Here is a 23,217-nt window from a genome sequence, read left to right on the forward strand (position 1 = left end):
AGCTTGCACACGAACTCTCCGCTGCTGCTGGGACAAGGTCACAACTAATTTTTGCACGGGAGCTGGATGGAGAGCATTGGTAATCAGTTGAAGCTTCATGGCCCGCGCACACTGTTTTGCTGACAGTTTATTTACTTGACTAGTAGTAAAGCCCTCGCTTGCTCACTGGGTCATATCATGACAACTGCTTGTATCAGGTGCTATTTCTACCCCGTTACGTGGCTACATTCTTCAGGTACAAAAGGTCAATCGGAAGGACTACAATGATTACACACAATCATAGTGACTAACATGGCATAGTGTCTACGTCTGAGCTCGATGAGTGTCGTCGACCTAGGGAGATCACCGAAAACGACATAGCCACTGCCGGCATGCCCCAAACTAAAAAAGTGAGTCAGACCCAGCAGATCAGGTTCACTGCATGCATGCTAGTGGGTGCTGGACTGCTGGTCCACTAGGCCACTGCACTGTGCTAGCGTACCCGGGAAGTACCGATCTCTGCTCGGAGACCTGGAGTGGAGACTGGGAGTCTGGAACTCGACGATCGAGTGCATGTTCAAGTGACTCACCTCCAACTCCAAGCGCTGAAACAGCTCATCACTTGCTGACTGCTCGGTGTTTGTGCCCCACCTGGCATGGTCGTTGTTGCAGTGAACGTGTGGTTTATTTCGAAGATTGTGGTGAAGGCCTCATTCTCCTGGCTGCTGAAGCTTGATCAAGAAGCTCTCTTGAGCCATGGAGCATCTCATTCCTGTCATAAATAAGCTCCAAGATGTGTTTCAGACCGTTGGACGTGAGGCTATCCAGTTGCCACAAATTGTCGTCATTGGGGCTCAAGTATGAACTGAGAATTTCTAACATTTGTTGGAGCTGGGAAATGAAGTTTGAATTTCTTCTTCCCTACTCAGAGCAGCGGCAAGAGTTCGGTACTAGAAGGCCTAGTTGGCCGTGACTTTCTTCCCAGAGGTAGGCTTTGCGACTACGTGTATTTTGAAACCAGCGTCATTTCCTTGATTTTCCCATTGATATTTTTGAATTTTTCACATTGCTACTTTGTATTGCGTAGGTACTGGCATCGTCACAAGATGTCCATTAGTCCTTCAACTTGTAAACAATCAGTCAGATGGTTCTACGGGAGAAGGTATGTCACCATGAAGTATGAATTGCCTTGTAATTTGTATCTATTGAAAGTATTTGTTGGATTTTGTCAATTTTTAAACGTACAGACTATGTTTTTTTTGAGTTTTGAGTCAAGTGAAGTACTGCTTTATACTTACTAGTACAATCAGTGATATAAGAAGAAGTAGCGACGACCCGGCCATTATGGAATCCAATACACCACACCACCACATTCCGCTCTTAGGGTATGCCACGTTTGTATGCAGAATGATTGCGCCAATTTAGCCCTATTTAGATCAGTCTACTAGTATTCTTATTATTCTTTCATTCAACATCATATGACTCCACTGATGAGCTCAGGAGGAGCAAAACAGCTGTCTGGAGGGTCATTGTCAATATCAATCTTTATGCTGACCTTTCATACAAACTTCCAGTCAACTGGCCCATCATGCAGGTGGTTTATATTGGGCATATAAACCTCATACCTCATACAAACCCCATATAGACCACCACCATACAAACTCCTTTTTAGAAACAGGAAGAAGTTGACTGTCAGTTTGTATGAAGGTCAGCATAAGTATAATACATCCCACTAGTACGCTTGTACGTGAAATATAAACCATCATACAAACCTCGGCTTCGCCTCGGTTTGTATGTCGGTTTATATTTCACGTACAAGCGTACTGTTGGGTTGTATTATATACATATACCGGAATTGTCCTCGCTGTGGTGCTGGTGATGTGAGTGCAGAGTTTGGATCGGCCAAGAGCACAATGTGGTGGGGTGGTGTATTGAATCAGTGATATAGTAGTAATAATAATAGACCGTGGGGGTGTTGGTGGTATTTTCTCAATGACGGATGGTAGTACTGCATGCTGGGTCTTCTAAGGCCATGGTAAAAAATAAAGTTGATTCTCAGGTCATGAGCCTGTGAAAATCGGTGCGAGCGAGCGATTTTTAATTTTATTTCCCACAATTTTTTTATTTCCAAAGATAGGGTCACACATATGTACGTCACAGGTTCATATAATTATTTTATTATTCAGGCCAGGGAGTAGATAAATACCAGTATTTTACTACTCCCTGATTCATGCCTTTCGCATTGACCGTTTTCATGTGCGCATATGCATGCATAGAAATAATAAAAAATCGTCGGTGCGCCGCCAAAAATCGGTGCGCGCGTACTTGAGAATCAAAGATAATTTTTACCATGGCCTAAATAGTGAATTTTCAACGTTTTAAATTTCAACCTCCCAGGACCCCTTTTCGGTCACAACACAATACGCCTGGAATAATTTACCCTAGCAGACTCGCGCTGAAAATAACCTCAATTTCATACAGTGCAACAGCTCAGTAGAACGTACCTCTAAGGACATACTGTATAGCGGGGGTACTATTGCATTTGAGACCAAATTATTGGTGTTATGTGATGCAGGTCCTCAAAACTTGTAGCTTATATCCTATAGAATGTTATATCCATGGTGCGTTCTACTGAAGTTTCACTGTATAAACCGAATAATTGTTGATTTAGAGCGATTGATTGGCTTTGTCACCATACGTTGATCAAATGTTATGAAAGCTAGAAATTGAAGGTCCTACGTTTTTTTGTAACCAGACCAGACAACCATTTTGTCATTGCCAGTGTACAGAAGTCAGATGAGCTGTGCTTTCTGTTTCAGCTGCAGACAGAGGTGGCATAATTCGCTGCTGGATTTCCGTCAATTGGGCACCACATACTGTAGAACGGCTAACTTTAGCGGGTACAATTTTTAGCGTTTTCTGAATCAGGACCAATTCGCAATGAAATATTTGTTTAGCGATCCGAGTTTCAGAGTGTAAAAATAAAGATGGCTAGTACTGTACATGCAAAAAATTCGATTGGCACAACAAAACCTTTGTGAAAAGACTCCTTTCGCTAAAATTGTACTTCCTAAGTAAAAAATATCACTGGCGCTAAAATTAGCTGTCTCTCTCTCTCTCTCTCTCTCTCTCTCTCTCTCTCTCTCTCTCTCTCTCTCACACACACACACACACACACACACACACACACACACACACACACACACACACACACACACACACACACACACACACACATATATGTTATGGCATGTTACTTGCAGAGTCTGAGGAGTGGGCTCAATTCCTGCATGACCCAGACACGGTAAGGCGGTATGTATTTCCGGTCAATGCATGCGTGGACTGGATATACATGTATCCGTTGCATGCCTTTGTGTGCTGGCAGTTGACCTGCGTTATGATATTTTCAACAGTTATGGTGGAGTCTTTGTGACTGACTTTCCACGTAACGTGTATGCTGGTGATAGAATCTGGTGTTCTTGGGTGCTAGTAGGTGTTCTTCTGATTTTTTTGCTGATCAAGAAGGTATATTTCATGAAGCTGCACCTTTCTTAATGGATTAGCCAAGGCAACAGTACTATTGAAGTGACTCTTGTTTGCAATTGACTCATTCTTTGCGGATACAGGCGGCAGGCATGTTGTGGCATAAACCGCATTTGTGATGGCTAATGGGCAATGGGACTGCAGAGCAGCACTGGTATTGTACTCTTTGTTCGGTTGTTTGAAATCTGTGCCTTTGGCCGTGGTGCATTCATGGAATTCTCCTCTCTTGGTTGGTGTCCTTTACAGAAATATACCGATTTCGGTAAAGTGGAAGAGGAAATTCAGGCTCGGACAAAAGTGGTTGTTGGCGACAATAAGGTTTGTATAACGATGGACTTACCTCTTCTCTATACTATCGTCTCATCTTCTAAGTATTTTGGTGCACTTTTGAATGCCTGATGATGGCCTTCTTCCTATCCATTGAATAGTGATAAGAAGAATTTGGAGTTTACTCAGTTTAGAGCATTGCACATTGAGATATGCCTGTTGCCAACAATACCTGCGCCCATAACAAAAGCAAAATTCAAGACTATAGAACCAACAACGCACTCTCAGACACTTTTAAAAACACTTCAAGATCAGATTGGACACTTCCTGCAGTTTCATATCGGCGGCGAAATTGATGAAAACCGGGAAAAGTACATACAGTCAACTTCGCTAATAACGACTGCGGATATAACGACAATTCGCGAATAACGACAGAATTTCCATGCCCAGAGCAAAGTCCCATCCAACTGTATTACATATAATGAGACTTCGGGTATAACGACACTTTGCGAATAAGGACATTTTTCTGATGCCCCGTCGAATGTCGTTATAAGCGAAGTTGACTGTAAACCAGGGTGTCCAACTTCACAGATTGGTTCAGGGCAGTGCGATTTGTCGTTCACATCTTTTTTGATGTCAAGATCGGTAAAAAGTAAAAACTGATACCACAGGTCGTATCCCAAACTGACGCCGAGTTGCACGCTTAGATTCCTGTACTATTGCCGTATTGTCGTAGGATGAAACCTCCCATTCCTCCCATGAGAAACCTATTTTCTGCATTTCCTTCATCCTGGAGACTTGCTAGTGGCATTTGATGTCCACGGTATAGTCAGAGGTTTATGCGATTACATCATCAGTTGAGATGCTTAGGCCAAGTCGTGGACTTGCTTCACTTGCACTGGAGACTCATCCCATGAAATCACTCGCATAACCTCTATTCCTGCATCATTCTTGGAGTGGAGTTTCTTGAATCCAAGGCCATATTCTTCCAGAAGTGATCTACATAATATACGGGCCCCACACTGAAATGGGTTGTAGGGTTTCATGGCGCATGTTGTACAGTTTGTAGATCCGATCTCCACTTTCTTGATTGCTGCAGGGTATCAGCCACCAGCCTATCAACTTGAAGGTGTTTTCGCCACATGTTCTCAACCTGACTCTAGTGGACACACCTGGCATTACCAAGGTATGTACATGTACACTGTGGAACAGGCGTGTTTCATACGCTTTTGAATTTTCATGTAGTTTAAGTCCTGGATTCCTTGTCCTACTCATTGTGTGAACAAAGACAAAAAGCAAAGAACTAAGAGAGGCCAGGAAGATAATCGTTGGTATGGAGTGTGTGGCCAGTTTGGGAGGGGGGGGGGGGTCACATGCGGTAGCATTCACACGTGCAACAATGGTGTGTTGACATGTCCTGAGGTCTCTCTCGCTCTCACAGGCACACACACACACACACACACACACACACACACACACACACACACACACACACACACACACACACACACACACACACACACACACACACACACACACACACACACACACACACACACACACACACACACACACACACACACACACACACACACACACACACACACACACACACACACACACACACACACACACACACACACACACACACACACACACACACACACACACACACACACACACACACACACACACACACACACACACACACACACACACACACACACACACACACACACACACACACACACACACACAAATACACACACACACACACACACACAAATACACACACGCACAAATCACAGTGTGCACTGTACTAGGCTTGTCGTTTTTTGCTCACCTCATCCCACTATGCCCTCTGTTTCTCAGCCGTTGTGCCTCTGCCTGTTTCAGGTATTGTGCATTATGCAGTATCATACATGTATATTTTAAATTGTTGCATGTTTTGAGTCTTATGCTATGTGTTCGTGTGCGTGCGTGTGTATGCGTATATATGTGGGTGTGTGTGTGTGTGTGCGCACACGCGTGTGTGTGTGCGTGCGTTTGTGCGTGTGTACTACTGTCTTGCAGGTGCCAGTTGGGGACCAGCCAGAAGACATAGAAGGCTTGATCTATGAACTAATTCTCACTTACATTAGCAATCCCAATGCTATCATCTTGGCCGTCAGTCCAGCCAATATGGACATTGCTACGTCCGAGGCGCTCAAGATTGCCAAAACCGTCGACCCTGAAGGTCAGCTTACGAGGCTCATTTGTGTTTGTGATCATGTTTAGATCTGTTTTGTATTCTAAAGTAATTATTGTCACATTTTGTGATTGAAATTGTATCACGAGTATTGGCATGCCAATGCTCTGCATGTGCTCTCTCTCTCTCTCTCTCTCTCTCTCTCTCTCTCTCTCTCTCTCTCTCTCTCTCTCTCTCTCTCTCTCTCTCTCTCTCTCTCTCTCTCTCTCTCTCTCTCTCTCTCTCTCTCTCTCTCTCTCTCTCTCTCTCTCTCTCTCTCTCTCTCTCTCTCTCTCTCTCTCTCTCTCTCTCTCAATATGTTCTGAACAGCTGTCATGACGTGGCATTGTGTGTTGTTACACTTGTTATCCCCATTGTTGTTCTGCAGGCAATCGCACACTGGCAGTCATCACTAAGCTGGATCTAATGGATGCGGGCACGGATGCTCTGGATGTGCTTACAGGCCGGGGTACGGACTCTATGCTTTCTCAAGTGTGTGTGTATGTGTGTGTGTATGTGTGTACTGTGCTTAGTTGTGTATGAGTTTCATCCTTCCTGATCTTGTCCACGTCTCTTTACCTGCCCTGCCCTGATGTGTACCTGGTATGCAAATTTAAGAAGGGTGCAATGATGTTCAAAATATTTATTAATGAATGCTGTATCACTCATTCATTAATTTGTCAATTTTTGTCTCTTTGCTTTGTCCAGTAATTCCTAACAAGCTTGGTATCATCGGTGTTGTTAATCGAAGTCAATTGGACATCAAGAACAGAAAGGTTGGTAGATGGACACGTGCATACACATGCAGATGAGAGCAGAGGGGAAAGTTTGTCCGAATTCTCGAGTCTCACGTTTTGCATGATCATGTGGCAGTAGTCATGTACTTGTCCACGGGTATTATGGTGCGACAGAATTCCTCTCATTATCATACCCATGCACAGTTTTCTTTTTGTTTGTTTTGAAGTTGGTTCTTTAGTGTACATATTCTCTCGAAGAGTACAGCACTGGACATGATACTGCGTTGGACATTATGTTTGGAATGAAAGGAAACATGTGTGCATGCACTTTGCACCCAGTTGTGCCCACTTTAGTTATCAATCATTAAAAAATAGCCTCAAACCTCAATAACATGGTCATACACTGCTTTTGCACTTCCTCTCACTTCATTCTGTGGTACAGGGCATCAAGGAGGCAACGCAGGCCGAAGCCTTGTTCTTCCAGCGGCGCTACCCTGGCCTAGCTGCAAGGAATGGCGTTGGCTATCTGGCGCAGTCACTGAACAAGGTATGTTGCACAATGTCATACTTGATGTGCACTGTCTTTGTTGTGTTGCACATTACTATTCCTGTCTCGTTGATACTTGTGCACTATGCAGTAGATAATGCTGGGACATGATTGCTGCCTGCTCAAGATAGCTTTCGCAGTGGGCGAGGTTGATCATTTGGGATGTTGGCATACACATTATAGGCCAAAAGCACGAACATGTACCGATAAGTATGTTTGATACTACGCTTGTCTGGCTTCCAATATAATAGCTGTGAAGTTTCTTCTTCTTTTGTCCTGTGTATATATGTGTGTGTATGTGTGCATGTGTGCATGTATGCGTGTGCACACATGTTGGTGTACTGTGTCTAGCTTCTTATGCATCACATTCGCCAGTGCTTGCCCGAGCTACGGACACGTATCAACATAATGGTGTCTCAGTACCAGCAGCTGCTCAACACACTGGGCCAGGCTATTGATGACAAGGTACAGATGGGATGATGGATGCATGAATACGTACAAGTGTGTGTGTGTGTGTGTGTGTGTGTGTGTGTGTGTGAGAGAGAGAGAGAGAGACAGACAGACAGACAGACGGACGGACGGACGGACGGACAGACAGACAGAGAAAGAGAGTGTGTGTGAGAAAGAGAAAAAGAGAGAGAGAGTGTGTGTGTGTGTGTGTGTGAGAGAGAGAGAGAGGTCAGGTGTGTGTGTGTGTGTGTGTGAGAGAGATAGAGATAGAGAGAGGAGTTCTGGTATCATCGTATGTGAGTAGCGCAAACTGAAGATGCCTTGTTCAGCACACGATGCATCAACACCGAGTTTCTTTCGCATAGAGGTTTTTTCTTCAGCAGTGGTTGGAAATGAAGATAATTTTGCGTGTCATCTGTAGTCGTGCTGCTTGACGTTGCAATGCTTGCCTGCTCGTTGGTTGTGTGTGCGTGTATATCCCACCGGGTTGTGCCCACAACAGCTGACTTGATGCTGGGCAAGTGGTGATGTTAGAGCATGCATGGCGGTGATGAGTGCAAGCCTTTGCCTGATCCATCCTTGCTCAACTCTGAACTGTAACGTACTCACCGTCCGTTGTTCATGCTCTTTCTGACTGGTGTCACGTTAGTTCACTCCGTGCCTGGGACATGATGACAGGAGCTGATTCATTACATTCACTTGCTGTAACGGCAGAGTGGCTGTATTGCTCATGTTATTGTGCTCTGCTTCCTTCTGGCTAGCTTATTCACCTCATTTTACTCTTGAGGTCATGCTCTGGGCCAGTTAATGTGTTTATAAGAGGCTGTCCAGTATAATCATCCTGTTCTATTATCGCATGCAAAATGTCTACTTTAATTGAAGTGCATGTTTGTAATCCTGTTATTCTCGTAACTTGCTGCTCAGAGTCAAGTCGTTCTTCAAATCATCACCAAGTTTGCCTCCACGTACTGCTCTGTGATTCAGGGAACGTCGCATGACATTGAGACTGCAGAGCTGTAAGTGTGGCTTGCTTGACTTCACCATTGTGATGTGCTTAGCGTTCTTCACTGACAGCTGGGAATTCGTTATTGGCTTTCAAATAATTTGGCTTGCAGTTTTGTGGTGTTTTCATTGATTACAGATTTTGAGTTGGGTGATGGAGAATGAAAGAGTTTTCTTTAGCACCTTTTCTATACTTGTATAGCATGTGCCTCTTGATTACCCGTGGGTTTTGTGTCGCTGTTTGCGTTTAGGTTTTGTGTCGCTGTTTGCTCTTCTTGTTGTCTTATTTGTGTGCTGAATTCTCTCTTCCATCATACCATTGTGTAGGTGTGGCGGCGCACGGATATGCTACATTTTCCACGAGACCTATGGGAAAACGCTCGATGCTGTTTCAGCTCTCGATGGCTTGAGCACCGCAGATATCCTCCATGCTATCCGCAATGCAACGGTACGAGGAAATCCACTGCTGTGTTGCAAGATACTGCAAACCCTACATTAGATAACCACCTTATAGAAGAGAAATCCCCTGTTATGTAACTTATGGTTTAACCTGGTGGCCTGGGATTGTTGCTCGAGTATGTGTACTTCAGTATTCGTCTGCTGGCATGTATCGGTACTCGTTGTGATGTCTTATTGATATCATCTGGGTCGAAATGTGTATTTAACATACTCCACCCTGGCATGATCGTGCTCTGTAGCATACTCCATCCTCGTATGAGCGTACACTGTAGCATACCGGTATTCCAGCCAGGCAGGAACGTACACATACGCTGTTGTGTAGGTGGAATTAACATTATAACGTTACATGAGCACGTGATCCATTACACTGCTTTCACATTGCATGTCATCCCCCGATCAGGATTTCGCTACTATGGATTGCCACTGTGCTGTGCTGTGCTGACTACACAAACCTGCCCATTGAGTGATGTCAGTTGTCCTTGTGCACCACTGGCGTCCACATTGGTGTCTAACCTTCGGCCAGCACAACTAACTGGCAGAAATGTTTTTGTTTTTAATTGCGTGTCCTTGTTTGACGGATGCAGGGTCCTCGGTACTCCTTGTTCATTCCCGAGATTGCGTTTGAGCTGCTGGTGAAACGGCAAATCCGGCGTCTGGAGGATCCCAGCTTACGCTGTGTTGAGCTGGTCTACGAAGAGCTGCAGAGGATTATCCAGTACTGCAGTACTCAGGTATGTGTGAATGTTGTTAGGATAGCTGCCAGTACATGCATCTGCAATACGTGTCTGTATTCGTATGCAATGCATAGTAGTTACCGCTGTTGCTTTTATTACGAATGTATTTTTGTTGAACCATGGGCCTTAGTTTGCTGGTTTTCTTGACTTCCTTCTTTTGAAATAGCTCTTATGAAAATACCTGTGGGGTCTGGAAACCTGTGTTGATGTTGTCATTGTGTTCCGTTGCTATTGTTTCTGCCGACAGATGCCAGAGCTTAGGCGTTTCACTCACTTCCACGACAAGCTGGTGGACGTTGTCACCCAGTTGCTGCGCAGATGCTTGTCTCCAACTAACACCATGGTGGAGAACCTGGTCGCCATTGAGCTGGCCTACATCAACACCAACCACCCAGACTTTGCTGGCGGCGCGGCTGTATTGTCCGATCTAGTTCGCAAGGAGGTAAGGCAAGGCATGACTGTAAACCATTGCAGCTGCACTTCAGCCTAGCGGAGTTTGTCGAATTGGAATGTGAGATTCCCGTGAGCCCCAGGTAGCTTAAAAAAGCTATTGGGCAAAGGCACGGGCAATCATATTCGGAGAAAGACTTCACAATCATCTTCAGCTCAGTGTATGTTCTCCACCCTTGAAACTCTTGCAGTGAAAGTTCTCTTAGGTTGGTCAGGTTTTTTGTTTACCTTTCAAAGACTTGCTACAGGTGGCATTTGATGCCTGGAAGTATTTTAGTATGTTCAGGCACCCAAGTGCAGTGCACACAGCGCCCCATATTGCACTGTTGTGTTCCAAGTGGCTGATTTTAGTTGCCTCTTGACTGTTTGCCTTGTGTATTGTGTGTTTGTTCCAGGACCGTGACTCCATTCCCCCAGCCTCGTCTGGTGCAGCATCGTATCAAGTGCCGACCACGGCTGTAACGGATCACACCGTACGTGCTTCATGGTCACCTTACCCTTTCGCACATTTTAAAGTTTTCAGTTTGCACTGACCCGTGATGTACTCTGCGTATTGACTGTTTTCTGGTGGATTATCTATCATGTGTAGTGCTTGTACCATGCATGTTCTCTAGGTTTACTTTGTTTAGCTGTTATCCGTCACTTTGGTGATGTCATGTAAATCAGGATCCTATTTTCTCTCTCTCTCTCTTGCTCGCAGCATTCAGATGTCTTCTGTTTCGGTGTTTATTCTTTTCAGGACTCCTCGTCTCCGACAACGTCCAGCACTAACCACACTGATGGCGGTGCTGCTGCCGGCGGAGGAATTTTCGGATCCCTGTTTGGCAAGCGCTCCGCAGAACCGACGTCGGGTGCGGCCAGCAGCGGAGAGGGACGCCATTCGAACCACAGCCCCGTGCACCCGGGACTGGACTCACGGTCCATGAGTACGAATGTCGACCGAGCAATGCATTCTGATGTAGGTCGTGCTGCCCTGGTTGTATCGATTGCCTGTGCATGCATCTTAGCTCTCACTCTGCAGTAACTAACTCTTGTGTTCCCCATTCCTAGCTTTTCATGCTTTATTATCCATATTGATTTTACTCCAATCAATATGAAAGAATACGAAGATACGAAGTCTGAAGAAGATGTTGAACGGTCTCTGCTGGGATGGTGGCCACACCATAGCTCAGTAGTTAGGGCATCGCCGGCTACAAGCGAAGGTCCTCGGTTTGTGTCCTGGTGGTGACAGTCACTTTTTTCTTCAGATTTTTCCCGTTTGCATCTTTCCCTCAAGCCAGTGAATATTAAAAAAATACGAAAGATATTTGATTTTTGTTTTCTGTCTGGCGTTGTGTTCCTAGGTACAGTGTGTTCAGCGTCAGGCTGCGAAAGCTGCACTCAAACCCAGGCAACGCATGGAATGTGAACTAATTGGTAAGCCCCGCCGATAAACATGCGCGCACGCATGCGCACACACACACACACTCATTACTGGTGTACAACTCCCAAAGTATGGATATTTGTGTCTTCATCAGGAGAAGAGGGAGGGGGGGGGGGGGGGACCAGTTCTTCATCCAATTTTAAGATCGCTGGAACGACAAGGCTTCGTACACTATTGGGTCTCATTCACAACTATGATGGGTATTCTAGCTCCCCTTCTTCCATCTGAGTGCTGTCTTGTATTATTCCATTATGCACCGGCCTCAGATTTAAAGCATATTGTGTGTGCATGCAGAATTGTCTAATTGAATGAGTTGGGCTGGCGCCTGTGCTCTCTGGCCAATGAGAAACTCTTGAGTTGGCATTGCAATGCGGGTGTTGTTAGACTGTCCTGTAACTTAGGGAAGGACACTGTTCATTCTCTCTCTCTCTCTCTCTCTCTCTCTCTCTCTCTCTCTCTCTCTCTCTCTCTCTCTCTCTCTCTCTCTCTCTCTCTCTCTCTCTCTCTCTCTCTCTTTCTCCTCCCTGTCTGGTTTTGCCTTCCCTTAGAAAACTTGATAACATCCTATTTCTCGATCGTCCGGAAGACAATACTCGATTGGTAGGTTTGTGTGCCGTATTGCAATGGGATTGTGTGTAATTTTTTTACTGTGCTATGACAAAACGAAACCGGAGTCTGTGCGTCTGTTACATGCGAAGTAGTGGAGTCGGTCGGTCACAGAACGGTATGAATGTGTAGTTTTTTGGTGTGTTCATTGCTGCAACATCTCACGGCAATGAACTTTTAGACTGGACACCCCTCTGACACGATTTTCTTACCAATAGGATGGCGCAATGTAGGCACTGTACGAGTGTGAAACTCAGCGTTCTAGCCCTATTGCCCTGTTGTATGAGCAAGCTCTATCTGACGGTGTTGGACACTCTTCGGTTTGTACTCACCTCATCTACTGCATTGCAGATGCTGTACTATCATTATGTTAGGCTGTAGACCACTACCGTGCTACAGTCATTGTTGTCGTCTTGCCTCAGCATTCATGTTCACTGCCTGTCTTCATCTTCTTCCCTTTCCTACCCCTGCAGTGTACCAAAGACGATCATGAACTTCTTGGTCAACCATGTACAAGACAATCTGCAGAGTGAACTGGTCAGCAAGCTGTACAAGGTGAGCTGCTGCACATGTGTGTGCATGTGTGTGTGTGTGTGTGTGTGTGTGTGTGTGTGTGTGTGTGTGTGTGTGTGTGTGTGTGTGTGTGTGTGTCCCATATGGTGCAGTGGTATGTGCAGCGATTTCCAATCGATAGGTTGTGGGTTCGATTCCCAACGATTATGGTCACACACGTCTTTCTTCTCTTTCTCAGACTCCTCCTGACTTTTCTTTCATTCTCCTGGGTGGTTACCAACAGCCAGTGTATGTAATGCCGGAGTATGTGGTGTGATGTGTGTGCGGAAAAAAAGAAAAGAAAAAATGAAAAAGACCAAAAAGTAGGGATTCACTGGCCAGAAAAAGCCACTTCATAGCTGTGTGGTGTAGACCAGGCTGAATAGTGGCGGTCAATTCTTCAGCCTTGCAAGCTGTTGAATGGTGCAATCCCAGCACAAGCTGCTATGGCTCCTGCTGTAGCATCGCTATCATCGCCTCCGGCGATGGGCGTCAAATGGTGTGTGTGTTTGTGCATGTGTGTGTGTGTGTGGTGGGTGGGTGTGCGCATGCGTATGTGTGTATCAAGACCCATGTGACCTATCATTCTAATAGAGCTGAAGTTGATTACAGGATAGCCGATTTCCCTATCGCTAAAAATATGGTTCTATGAAACCTCTACAGCTGCGGTTTCAAATGGTTGTCTATGCACAAATGCATGTGCATAGACATCCACTGTGTGTACTGGTGTCATGGTGGTGTAATGTGATGGTGTGTACATGTGCTGGAAATAATATTCTTGAAATCTGTCTTTTCTTGTTATCCGATTTACAGGCGGAGGAATTTGATGAGCTTTTGTCCGAGAGCGAAGAGCTTGCACAGCAGAGGCGAGAAGCAGCGGAGATGCTGGAGGTAAAGAAAAAAAGAAGCTTATCTCTTTTCCGTGATCCGCTACAGTACTTGGTGTGTTGTGCAATTCACTTTGTGGCTCATAAACCCAGAGATATTCTCGAAAGGCAACTAACTGTCTTGAACCATACTCAGATTTACTTCGATGACCATTCAGAAGAATACCATCACAAGCAGAACTCTGGAAAAACAACAACTGTGCCTACGCTCCAATGAACTATATAGCAAGAGCGGCGGCCACATCTAACACCCTGCCTCTACACCAACACCTAGCACATACATGTAGATAAGAAGAGCGCGTGATGACGAATAAGGTGCTAAGTGCTAGCATAGAAACAAGGCGCCAGACGTGGCGCGTACAGGCAACGATTTAGCAGAGCATGGAGAGGAAAACTGTTCAGCAACATTCAAAGAAGCAGAACGAGAACGAATAATACTTTAATTGAGGCTACCTCCGTAACATTCTCCTCTTCCTCGATATGAGACAACGTGACCAGATCGAAATAAAACAAAATAAATAGTACCTTACTAGCTCCACCACTAAGAACCCAACACCGTGCACTTAACAAAGCAAGTCCAGGTGGCTAGACAGCAGGTCCCCCGAAGCGGCGGCCAAGCAGCTGGGTAAAGATATAGCAATACCGCTGATTAATAATAATAAGAAGATAGAGGGCATGAAACGATTTGCAGAAGACAGACAGCAGAAAAGCTAGAGTGTCCCGTCCATCACTCTGGCGCATACTCCAGTGGGCACAAGCGGTTGATGGGTCGCACAAGAGTACGATCACCCACCTGCACCTTGGCAACACGTACTCATTCATCCTTCCCGGGGTAGACTTCCAGAACCCGAGCCAAGGGCCATTTACGCCTAGCGGTGTCTGGAGACAGCAACAGCATGACATCACCAACCTTCACGTTGCGTTGGTCTGCCGTCCATTTGACCCGCTTGCTGAGCTGAGGCAGCCACTCCTGGATCCAGCGACGCCAGACATGCCCAAGCAGCTCCTGAATGCGTTGCCATCGCTGACGCGGATGATCAGACTCCGGTAGGACAACTTCTCCAAGTCTCCCGTTCAGAAAATGATTCGGGGTGAGGGGCAAGTTGTCGTTGGGGTTGCTTGATATGGCAGTGATCGGGCGAGAGTTGATCAGATCCTCTGCTCCGGCAAAGGCGGTCAGCAGATCCTCGTCGGTGATGTCACTGCCAGACAGAATGTGGTAAATAGCACGTTTGGCTGCCTTCACCATAATCTCGAACACGCCACCGAAATGAGGTGCTGCTGGAGGGTTGAATGACCAGGACACACCATGATGTGCGGTGCCCGTCTGGACTTTGGCTTGGTCGATGTTGCGAATGAGGTCCTTCAGCTCCCGAACTGCACCAACAAAGTTGGTGCCATTGTCCGATATGACTTGATCGGGAAGGCCGCGCCGGCTCACGAACCGGAAGAAACAGTTGATGAAACTAGATGTGTCGAGTGAGAATGCGAGCTCCAGGTGTACAGCGCGCGTCTCCAGACACGTGAATACACACAGATAGCGTTTTGTTCTGGCCCGACCGCGTCCCTGCATGGTGAGGAAGGGGCCGGCGTAGTCGACGCCCACGCGGCTGAACGCACGGTGAGAGGGCACGATCCGACTGACCGGCAGCGGTGCCATTCGCTGCCCAGCTGGCTTGCTCCGGTACCGGCGACAGACTGCGCACTCCTGTTCCCACTCGTGGACGGCCTCCCGTGCGACGATGACCCAATAGCGGGCGGCGAGCGCAGACAACGTTGCGTTCGTCCCCGCAGCGTGCTTGCCCTTCTCGTGTTGGAACCTGATGAGCATCTTGGTCACGGCATGCTTCCGCGGCAGGATGATCGGATGGACAGCGTCTCGTGGCAGGAACTCCGCATACTGCAAGCACCCTTCACAGCGTAGAACACCATCGTCGTCAAGAAATGGACATAGCTTGGCCAGCTTACTGGTAGCATGCACTGCTTTGCCTTTCCTCAGGAGGACTATCTCAGCAGCGAACGCATCACGCTGCGTGTTCCGAACGACGTACAGCTCTGCGTCAGCCAACTCAATCGGGGTGAGCTCTCCTGCCAGGCGATCCTCTGCTGCTGCACGGCAGTTCGAGATGAAGCGCCGGACCCATGTGAGCGTACGGATGGTCTTCTGCCAGTCTAGCCACTTTGCTGGGTCAATGATCCAATCCTGCTCGGGTGGTGCATCGTTGGCACTTTGGACATCTGCATGATACGTTTGCATGTCCTGCGAGCGGTTGCGTGGCAAACCTTTGACCTCCTGCCGAGCGCCGGAGCTGGGCTGAAGCGTAGGGCTGGCAGGCCATGGCTCGTCGGTTGACAGGAATGCGGGCCCAGTCCACCATAGGTCCGATGATGTCAGCACTGCTGCAGTACACCCACGAGAGACCAGATCTGCGGGGTTCTGGTCAGTGGTCACATGCCGCCATTGCTCTGGCTGTGTGAGACGACGAATCTCAGAGACGCGATTGGCCACGAATGTCTTGAACTGCCGACTGTGACCATGGATCCACCAGAGGACGTTCATGCTGTCAGACCACAGATAGACATCCTGCATCTCGAGAGCACGGCTGACGACGGCTGCCAAACGGGCTGCCATGACGGCGGCTATCAGCTCTAGTCGTGGGATGCTCACCGCTTCCAGCGGGGCGACTTTAGACTTAGCTGCAACGACTCGGCATGTAGCTCCACTAGGGTCCTTGGAAATGATGTAGGCGACAGCACCCATTGCCTTCTCGGAGGCATCTGCGAATACGTGCAGCGACGACACACCGTCAGCTGCCATGAGTGGTCTTGGAATGCGTAGCGTCTGCAGATCCCGCGCATCAGCAATCCACTCCTTCACCAGCTTGTCCACAGAGGGCTCCAGTGGGTCGTCCCAGGTCGTGCCTCGCAACCACAGTTCCTGGATGAGCATCTTGCCTCGGATGATGTACGGCGCCAGCAGACCCAGCGGGTCAAAGACGGATGCTACCTGTTGCAGCACGCTCCGCTTGCTGAACTCCTGGCCCGAATCCGGTGGGATGGCAAAACTGAAAGCGTCGCTAGCAGCTGACCACGAGATGCCTAGCGTCTTCACTCTTGGCAGCTCCCCTGGTGACAGGTCGATGGAGCGTCCATGTTCTGACTCAGGTATCACTGCCAGAAGCTCGGTCGAGTTTGAGAGCCACTTCGTCGGGTGCATGCCGGCCGACTCCCACACCTTCACAAGAGACTTGTAGAGTGCGATGCCATCAGCGACGGTTGGCACGGAATCAAGCGTGTCGTCCATGTATGTGGACTTGTTGACTGCCTCAGCCGCACGTTCATCCGTACTGGTGAGCACCCTCGCATGCTCTTGGGAGACGAACTGAGCGAGGAATGGTGATGAGGCGAGTCCGAATACCACACGCTGGAACTCATACACTGCAGGCTGCGCATCGGCATCACAGTTGCGCCATAGGAATCGTTGGTCGGATTTGTGCACACCAATCTGCAGGTATATCTGCTTGATGTCACAGGCAATAGCAACAGGATGCTTGCGGAACCGCAGGAGCACATCGCAGATGTCCCGTTGCAGCTTCGGCCCCTTGTTGAGGAAGTCGTTCACTCCGACGCCTTGGAACTGCGCCGACCCATCAAACACAATCCTCACTTTCGTTGTCTGCTTGTCCAGACGGACCACCGGAAAGTGAGGCAGGTACCAGATGCTGTGTGGTCGTGGTTCCTCCTTCGGCACACGGCGGATATAGCCCTTTGCCAAGTACTCCTGGATGATGGCGCTGTACTTGGTACCCAGACCGTCCGTTAGCAGCAGCTTCCGCTCGGTGCCAATCAGTCGTTTGCGTGCCATGGCGAAGTTGTCGGGCAGGACCGGTGGTGTTGTCTTCCACGGAAGGCCCACATGATACCGACCGTCGCTGAACGCCAGAGATTCCCGTGTCTGTGTGAGCAGTTTCTCCTCCGCCGGTGACAAGTGTGGCAAGTCGGCTACGGCTAACTCCTCGACGTCCCAGAAGCGACGCAGCAGCTTACTGATCTCATTGCTGCCGAGCTGCAGCTGCGCATGGTACGCATGCCCCATACGCGAACTGCCTGGGCTCGCCCGTACCGGCCCCACACAGGTCCATCCTAGCGGGGTGAGCCGTGCGACTGGTTCACCAGGCTTACCAGTCACCTCGTGCAAGGACTGGTGCGCTGCGATACAGTCCAGGCCGAGCAGAACGTCGACCCGATCAGGCTTGGCGGTGGGAGGGAAACGGATCCCTTTGAGATGTGGCCACGTCGATGCGCTGCGGCGCCAGTTGACTGGCTTCAGGCGTCCTGTTGGGTGCCGCACTGTCCAAGCATGGAGGTCTGTGCTGAACACGCCGTTGACACTTACTACGCTGCACGACACATGCACCGACTGAAATGTACTCGGTGTTCCGTCCAACGTGTTGACCGTGATGCTCTGCAACTCCCCGTGCAGACCAAGTTCGTGTGCTACGCCCTCACTGATGTAGCTCATGGTGCTGCCATCGTCCAACAGTGCATTGACGTGAATGCTTGTGTCGCCGTGCTTGATGGTGACCGGTATCGTCCTCAGGCTGATGGACACGTCGGTGCTCTGGGAGGCGTAGCACTCCTCTTCCGTGGACTGAGAACCCTCCGTGACGACGGAGCAGAATGTCTGCTGCTCTGTTTGACTGGATGACTGTTGGGTGCTAGCTGTGTTTGGCATAGCGCGTCCTGCCCGACGTCCCGAGACAGAGTTCGCTGCTGGTGTCTGTGTGGACGGGCGCGCCACGCTGCTAAACACAGGGCCTCTGCTCTGTGTGGCGTGCAGAAAGCGGTGGTGGAGCTTCGTGCACCCGTCCAAACCACATGGCCGACTCCGCGTGCAGTCGCATCCATTGTGGCCGACATCCAGGCAGCGGAAACACACACCTGAATCCTTGGCAATGCGCCATCGCTTGTTCACTGTCGCAGCTTTGAAGGATAGACACTGCCACAGCTTGTGTTCACCTTGGCACACGATGCACTTTTGTGAGTTGGCTGCCGGCTGGCTGCTGGTCACGAACGTGCTTGGTCGAGGCGACCGGTGGACCTTTGTTGGCTGTGGCGGCTCTGCCTTACTCACGGGACTCAAGCCAGCTTTCGTCTCCGCAGCGGAGACCATGAACTCTGCTTCCTGGGTACAGTACTCAAGCAGCTCTTCTACCGACTCAGCCTTAGCTTGTTCATGCCGCCACCGGTGGTAGCGGGTGATCAGCTGCTCGTCCAGCTTCTTGAGAAGAGTCAGGTAGAAGGTTCCGGCCGCCAGCTCAGTAGCTCGGCCCGAGTCCTTCAAGTTAATGACGGCGACGGCCAGCAGTTCCGAGAACCGCTCCAGGTCTCTCGGGTGCTCCTTCCGCACGGGTTTGAGGGCCTCAATTTCCTCCAGATGGATGGCAACTCGGCGCCTCTCTCCGCCATACTTTCGGTGCAATAGGGTCTTGGCTGCATCATACGCAGCGATGGTGTACCCGAATCGGTCAATGGCTTTCAACGGCTCACCCTGGACATACTGTCTTAGTCGAAGCATCTTGCATTCCGCGGTTAGCGGTGCCTTGTCCACACAGGTGGAAAACGCTGCCCACCATGACTCGAAGCGCCGTTTATCGCCATCGAATGTGGGTATCGTGATTTTCTTCATGCTCGCCCATGGCCCGATGTCAGCTGCTAGTGGTCGTCCACCCGTCAGTGGAGGTTGATACATATGGCTGCTCGAGGACCCAGTCGATTGGGGAGCCATGGATGTGTTGGGGACTGTCACAGCGGGGACGACCGTTGATGCACCTCCAGCTGCACCTCCAGCTGCAGGGACCATTCTAGGGGGTAAGAACACACTCACTGCTGGTCTCAATCTGGACTGAGTGCTGGCAGTGGACTGGTGGCTCTGACTAAACTGAACAGACTTCTTGGTCAGCTGGGCCGTTCCCAGTGTGGTGTTGCTGACGCTGCTCCTCTTGGTGGGCTGACTGACTGTGCCTGGCATAGTACTACTGGCAGTACCATCATTAGCACTGGCCACTGACACACTGCTACCACTGGAACCGGTCAATGGCGCTGATGCACTGCCATTGCTGGTCTGATCAGCACTAGAGGTGCTGGCAGTAGATGGTGTTGGAACCAGGGGTGGACTTGTGACACCTTGACTCTCATGAAAGGCCAATGCACTTAGTCTACTAGGAGAAGTCTCCACGCCAGATTCCACCAGCCCAGAGCCAGCAGACCCAGAATACAGCATTGACCTGAAACTGGCCAAAGACAGACCGCTCCGCACCCACCTCCGTCAAGTGATCTGGCGTCATCATTGGAGCTGAGTACCTCGCCGTCGAGTACTGGCTGTATCCCAAGCCATGACCAGCTCCAAACCGCCCACCAACACTAGCGCTGTACGTGGCTTCTTCCAGTGCTCTGTTCACAGCTGCGCTGTACTTCTCCTCAAGCTCTTCCAGCTCCGCAACCAGCTTCCTCCGTTTCGACAAGTCTCCGTCTCCAGAACACAGTCCCAGGAGATCGCCCACGACGCCTGCTGCACCAGAGTACGCGTGTTCCAGATATCCAAGGTCGTTATCACCAATCCCCTCTCCGTTCACTATCCGATTCAGCAAACGTCTTCGAATGTTGGTGAAATTGGCCTTGGCATCGATCTTCATCGTTCTCAGGCATTCTTCGCTGAACGCCGGTTCTTCATCATCATATTCTTGTTCTTCGTCATCAATATCGGAAACTCCAAAATCCTTCACCGTGCCCTCTGACTGCTGAATGCTGCTTGAACCGCCACTACGGGGGACCTGCTGTTCGTCCGCCAAACCTACGTCCGCCCCGACTTGGTCCGTTCCTTGCAGACTCTCGTCACTTGCCACTGCCAAAGAACTCTTTGTTTCCTTCACCGTGCCCTCTGACTGCTGAATGCTGCTTGAACCGCCACTACGGGGGAACCGCTGTCCGTCCGCCAAACGTACGGTGACTTGGTCCGTTCCTTGCCGCAGACTCTCGTCACTTGCCACTGACAAAGAACTCTTTGTTTCCGCCATGGTTGACATTCAAAACCATCCTCTGCTACCAAATAATGTGGCTCATAAACCCAGAGATATTCTCGAAAGGCAACTCACTGTCTTGAACCATACTCAGATTTACTTCGATGACCATTCAGAAGAATACCATCACAAGCAGAACTCTGGAAAAACAACAACTGTGCCTACGCTCCAATGAACTATATAGCAAGAGCGGCGGCCACATCTAACACCCTGCCTCTACACCAACACCTAGCACATACATGTAGATAAGAAGAGCGCGTGATGACGAATAAGGTGCTAAGTGCTAGCATAGAAACAAGGCGCCAGACGTGGCGCGTACAGGCAACGATTTAGCAGAGCATGGAGAGGAAAACTGTTCAGCAACATTCAAAGAAGCAGAACGAGAACGAATAATACTTTAATTGAGGCTACCTCCGTAACACACTTGTTGTGCAGCAGTTGTCTGCTGAGTGCTCAACTTGGTCTTTGTGGAAGTCAGGAGGATTACCTGGTACCAAGAGCACATGCTACCCCCCCCCCCCCAGAGTGTATATCACTATCTGTACCATTCTGACGGAATTTCAAGTTTACAGTCAACTTCGCTAATAACGACTGCGGCTATAACGACAATTCGCGAATAACGGCAGAATTTCCATGCCCAGAGCAAAGTCCCGTCTAACTGTATTACCGTATTATCTCTAATATAAGCACAGTCTCCAATAATAGCACGTCTCCAATAATAGCACGTCTCCAATAGTAGAACACCTTGGGGCGGCATTCAAAGAATAAAGTGCTCAGTCTCCATTATAAGCACACTGTGTAAATTCATTATCTGTACCGGCGAAAAAAACCCTGAAATGTGTGTGTCTGACATGGATGCAACATGCTTCTGAAATGAGGTTGAAATAATAATGGAACAGTCTCCAATAAAGGAACGTCTCCATTAATAGCACGGGGCGGAGGTACATTGAAAAATAAAGGACCGTGCTTATATTAGAGATAATACGGTACGTATAATGAGACTTCGGGTATAAGGACACTTCGCGAATAAGGACCCTTTTCTAATGCCCCGCCGAGTTCGTTATACGCAAAGTTGACTCTACGTCATTTTCATGATGCAATGGGCAGTGAACGCATAATTATTATGATTATCAGATGTATCCTGGACCAGTGGTGGACACATCCCCATTTGATGCAGTGCAAGGAAACACATGTGATGCGCTGACACCCAGTGCAAATGCAATGACGTCAACTTGAAATGCATGACAAAAAAAGGAATGCACGTGGTCATTATTGACTTCTGGCAGCATGCGTAGTCACTTAAAAGTTCTTTTTTTCTGCTTGGTTTTGTTGTTGTCATGTTGCACACAGGCTCTGCGTCGTGCCGCACTGGTGGTGAGTGAAATACGTGATGCTCAGCTGTGGTAGGAATTGCTCAGGCCATGTAGCAGCGGCATCTATTTTTTTAATTTTATTTCCTTGGCGTACCGCCATGGCTTCTAGAAGCCCTAGATCCCGACAACAGCAGTTTGTATTTGCGAAGCCACCTATGTGTCTGGCAAGCACTATTCCACTGTCTCGTCAACTGTGCAATATCGCTGTGTGTGTGTGTGTGTATGATAATGCAAGGCTGGGCCACTGCTAATCATCTCTGTTTCTTCTCCGTCTTGTCGTCCCTTTATTATTTTGAGAGACTGTACATTGAGCGAGATCTGGACACTATTTGCTTGCATTCCCACTGCCGTTCTGCACACACATGGCACGTGGCCTCCAGCCATGCACACTGATCAGCTCGAACACGCTCATACCTGGACATATTTACCCCCAACAAAGGTAACAAGAGACCGCTGCATGGACATACTTTCGAATTTTTTTCATCCCACTTCACAGAATGTCATGAAACCCTTGCTTTGGTAGCATATTTTTTAGTAATTTTTTTCATAATCGTGGCAAGTTTCACGAGTGAGTGATAACACTCTGGTCATAAGTCTGCATGATTAAGCGCAACGTCCCTCTTTGCATAGGTGCAGTCATGCTCTAATTGTTATTGTCGCCATGTCTATTTTAGTAGAGTACATGAGGATGGTTTTGAGTTCTCCCATCATAGCGGCCTGCAGGTTTACTTTAGCCAAGCCATGCTGCCCAGGCTCTCTTCCAATGGGTAGACATGTACACCGTATAGCATGTCCACCTGCTTTGGACGACGTCACCAACTCCTCTCACATGCATCGCCAGTTTGCATGGCAGAGTACTCGTATAGTATCGTTGGTGCTGTTGTCTGTGTGTGCATGCATGT

At 48.6% G+C, this 23,217-nt stretch overlaps 1 protein-coding gene across 1 annotated transcript; it reads left to right on the top strand.

Moving 5' to 3' along the window:
* Positions 1-505: 505 nt before the first annotated feature.
* LOC135808818 (dynamin-1-like protein) lies at positions 506-23,178 on the top strand. The gene is made up of 22 exons (XM_065322043.1): positions 506-837; positions 909-966; positions 1,067-1,141; positions 3,243-3,283; positions 3,769-3,840; positions 4,889-4,975; positions 5,863-6,025; positions 6,405-6,485; positions 6,725-6,792; positions 7,196-7,300; positions 7,652-7,765; positions 8,675-8,766; positions 9,080-9,200; positions 9,796-9,942; positions 10,193-10,387; positions 10,791-10,868; positions 11,135-11,353; positions 11,739-11,811; positions 12,367-12,418; positions 12,898-12,979; positions 13,790-13,867; positions 22,293-23,178. Exons 1-22 carry the CDS (start codon positions 736-738, stop codon positions 22,347-22,349), a joined length of 2,160 nt encoding a protein of 719 aa, XP_065178115.1. The 5' UTR covers positions 506-735; the 3' UTR covers positions 22,350-23,178.
* The last annotated feature ends 39 nt before the right edge of the window (positions 23,179-23,217 follow it).

Source organism: Sycon ciliatum, chromosome 2 (assembly GCF_964019385.1).
Source record: "Sycon ciliatum chromosome 2, ocSycCili1.1, whole genome shotgun sequence".
NCBI lineage: Eukaryota > Metazoa > Porifera > Calcarea > Leucosolenida > Sycettidae > Sycon > Sycon ciliatum.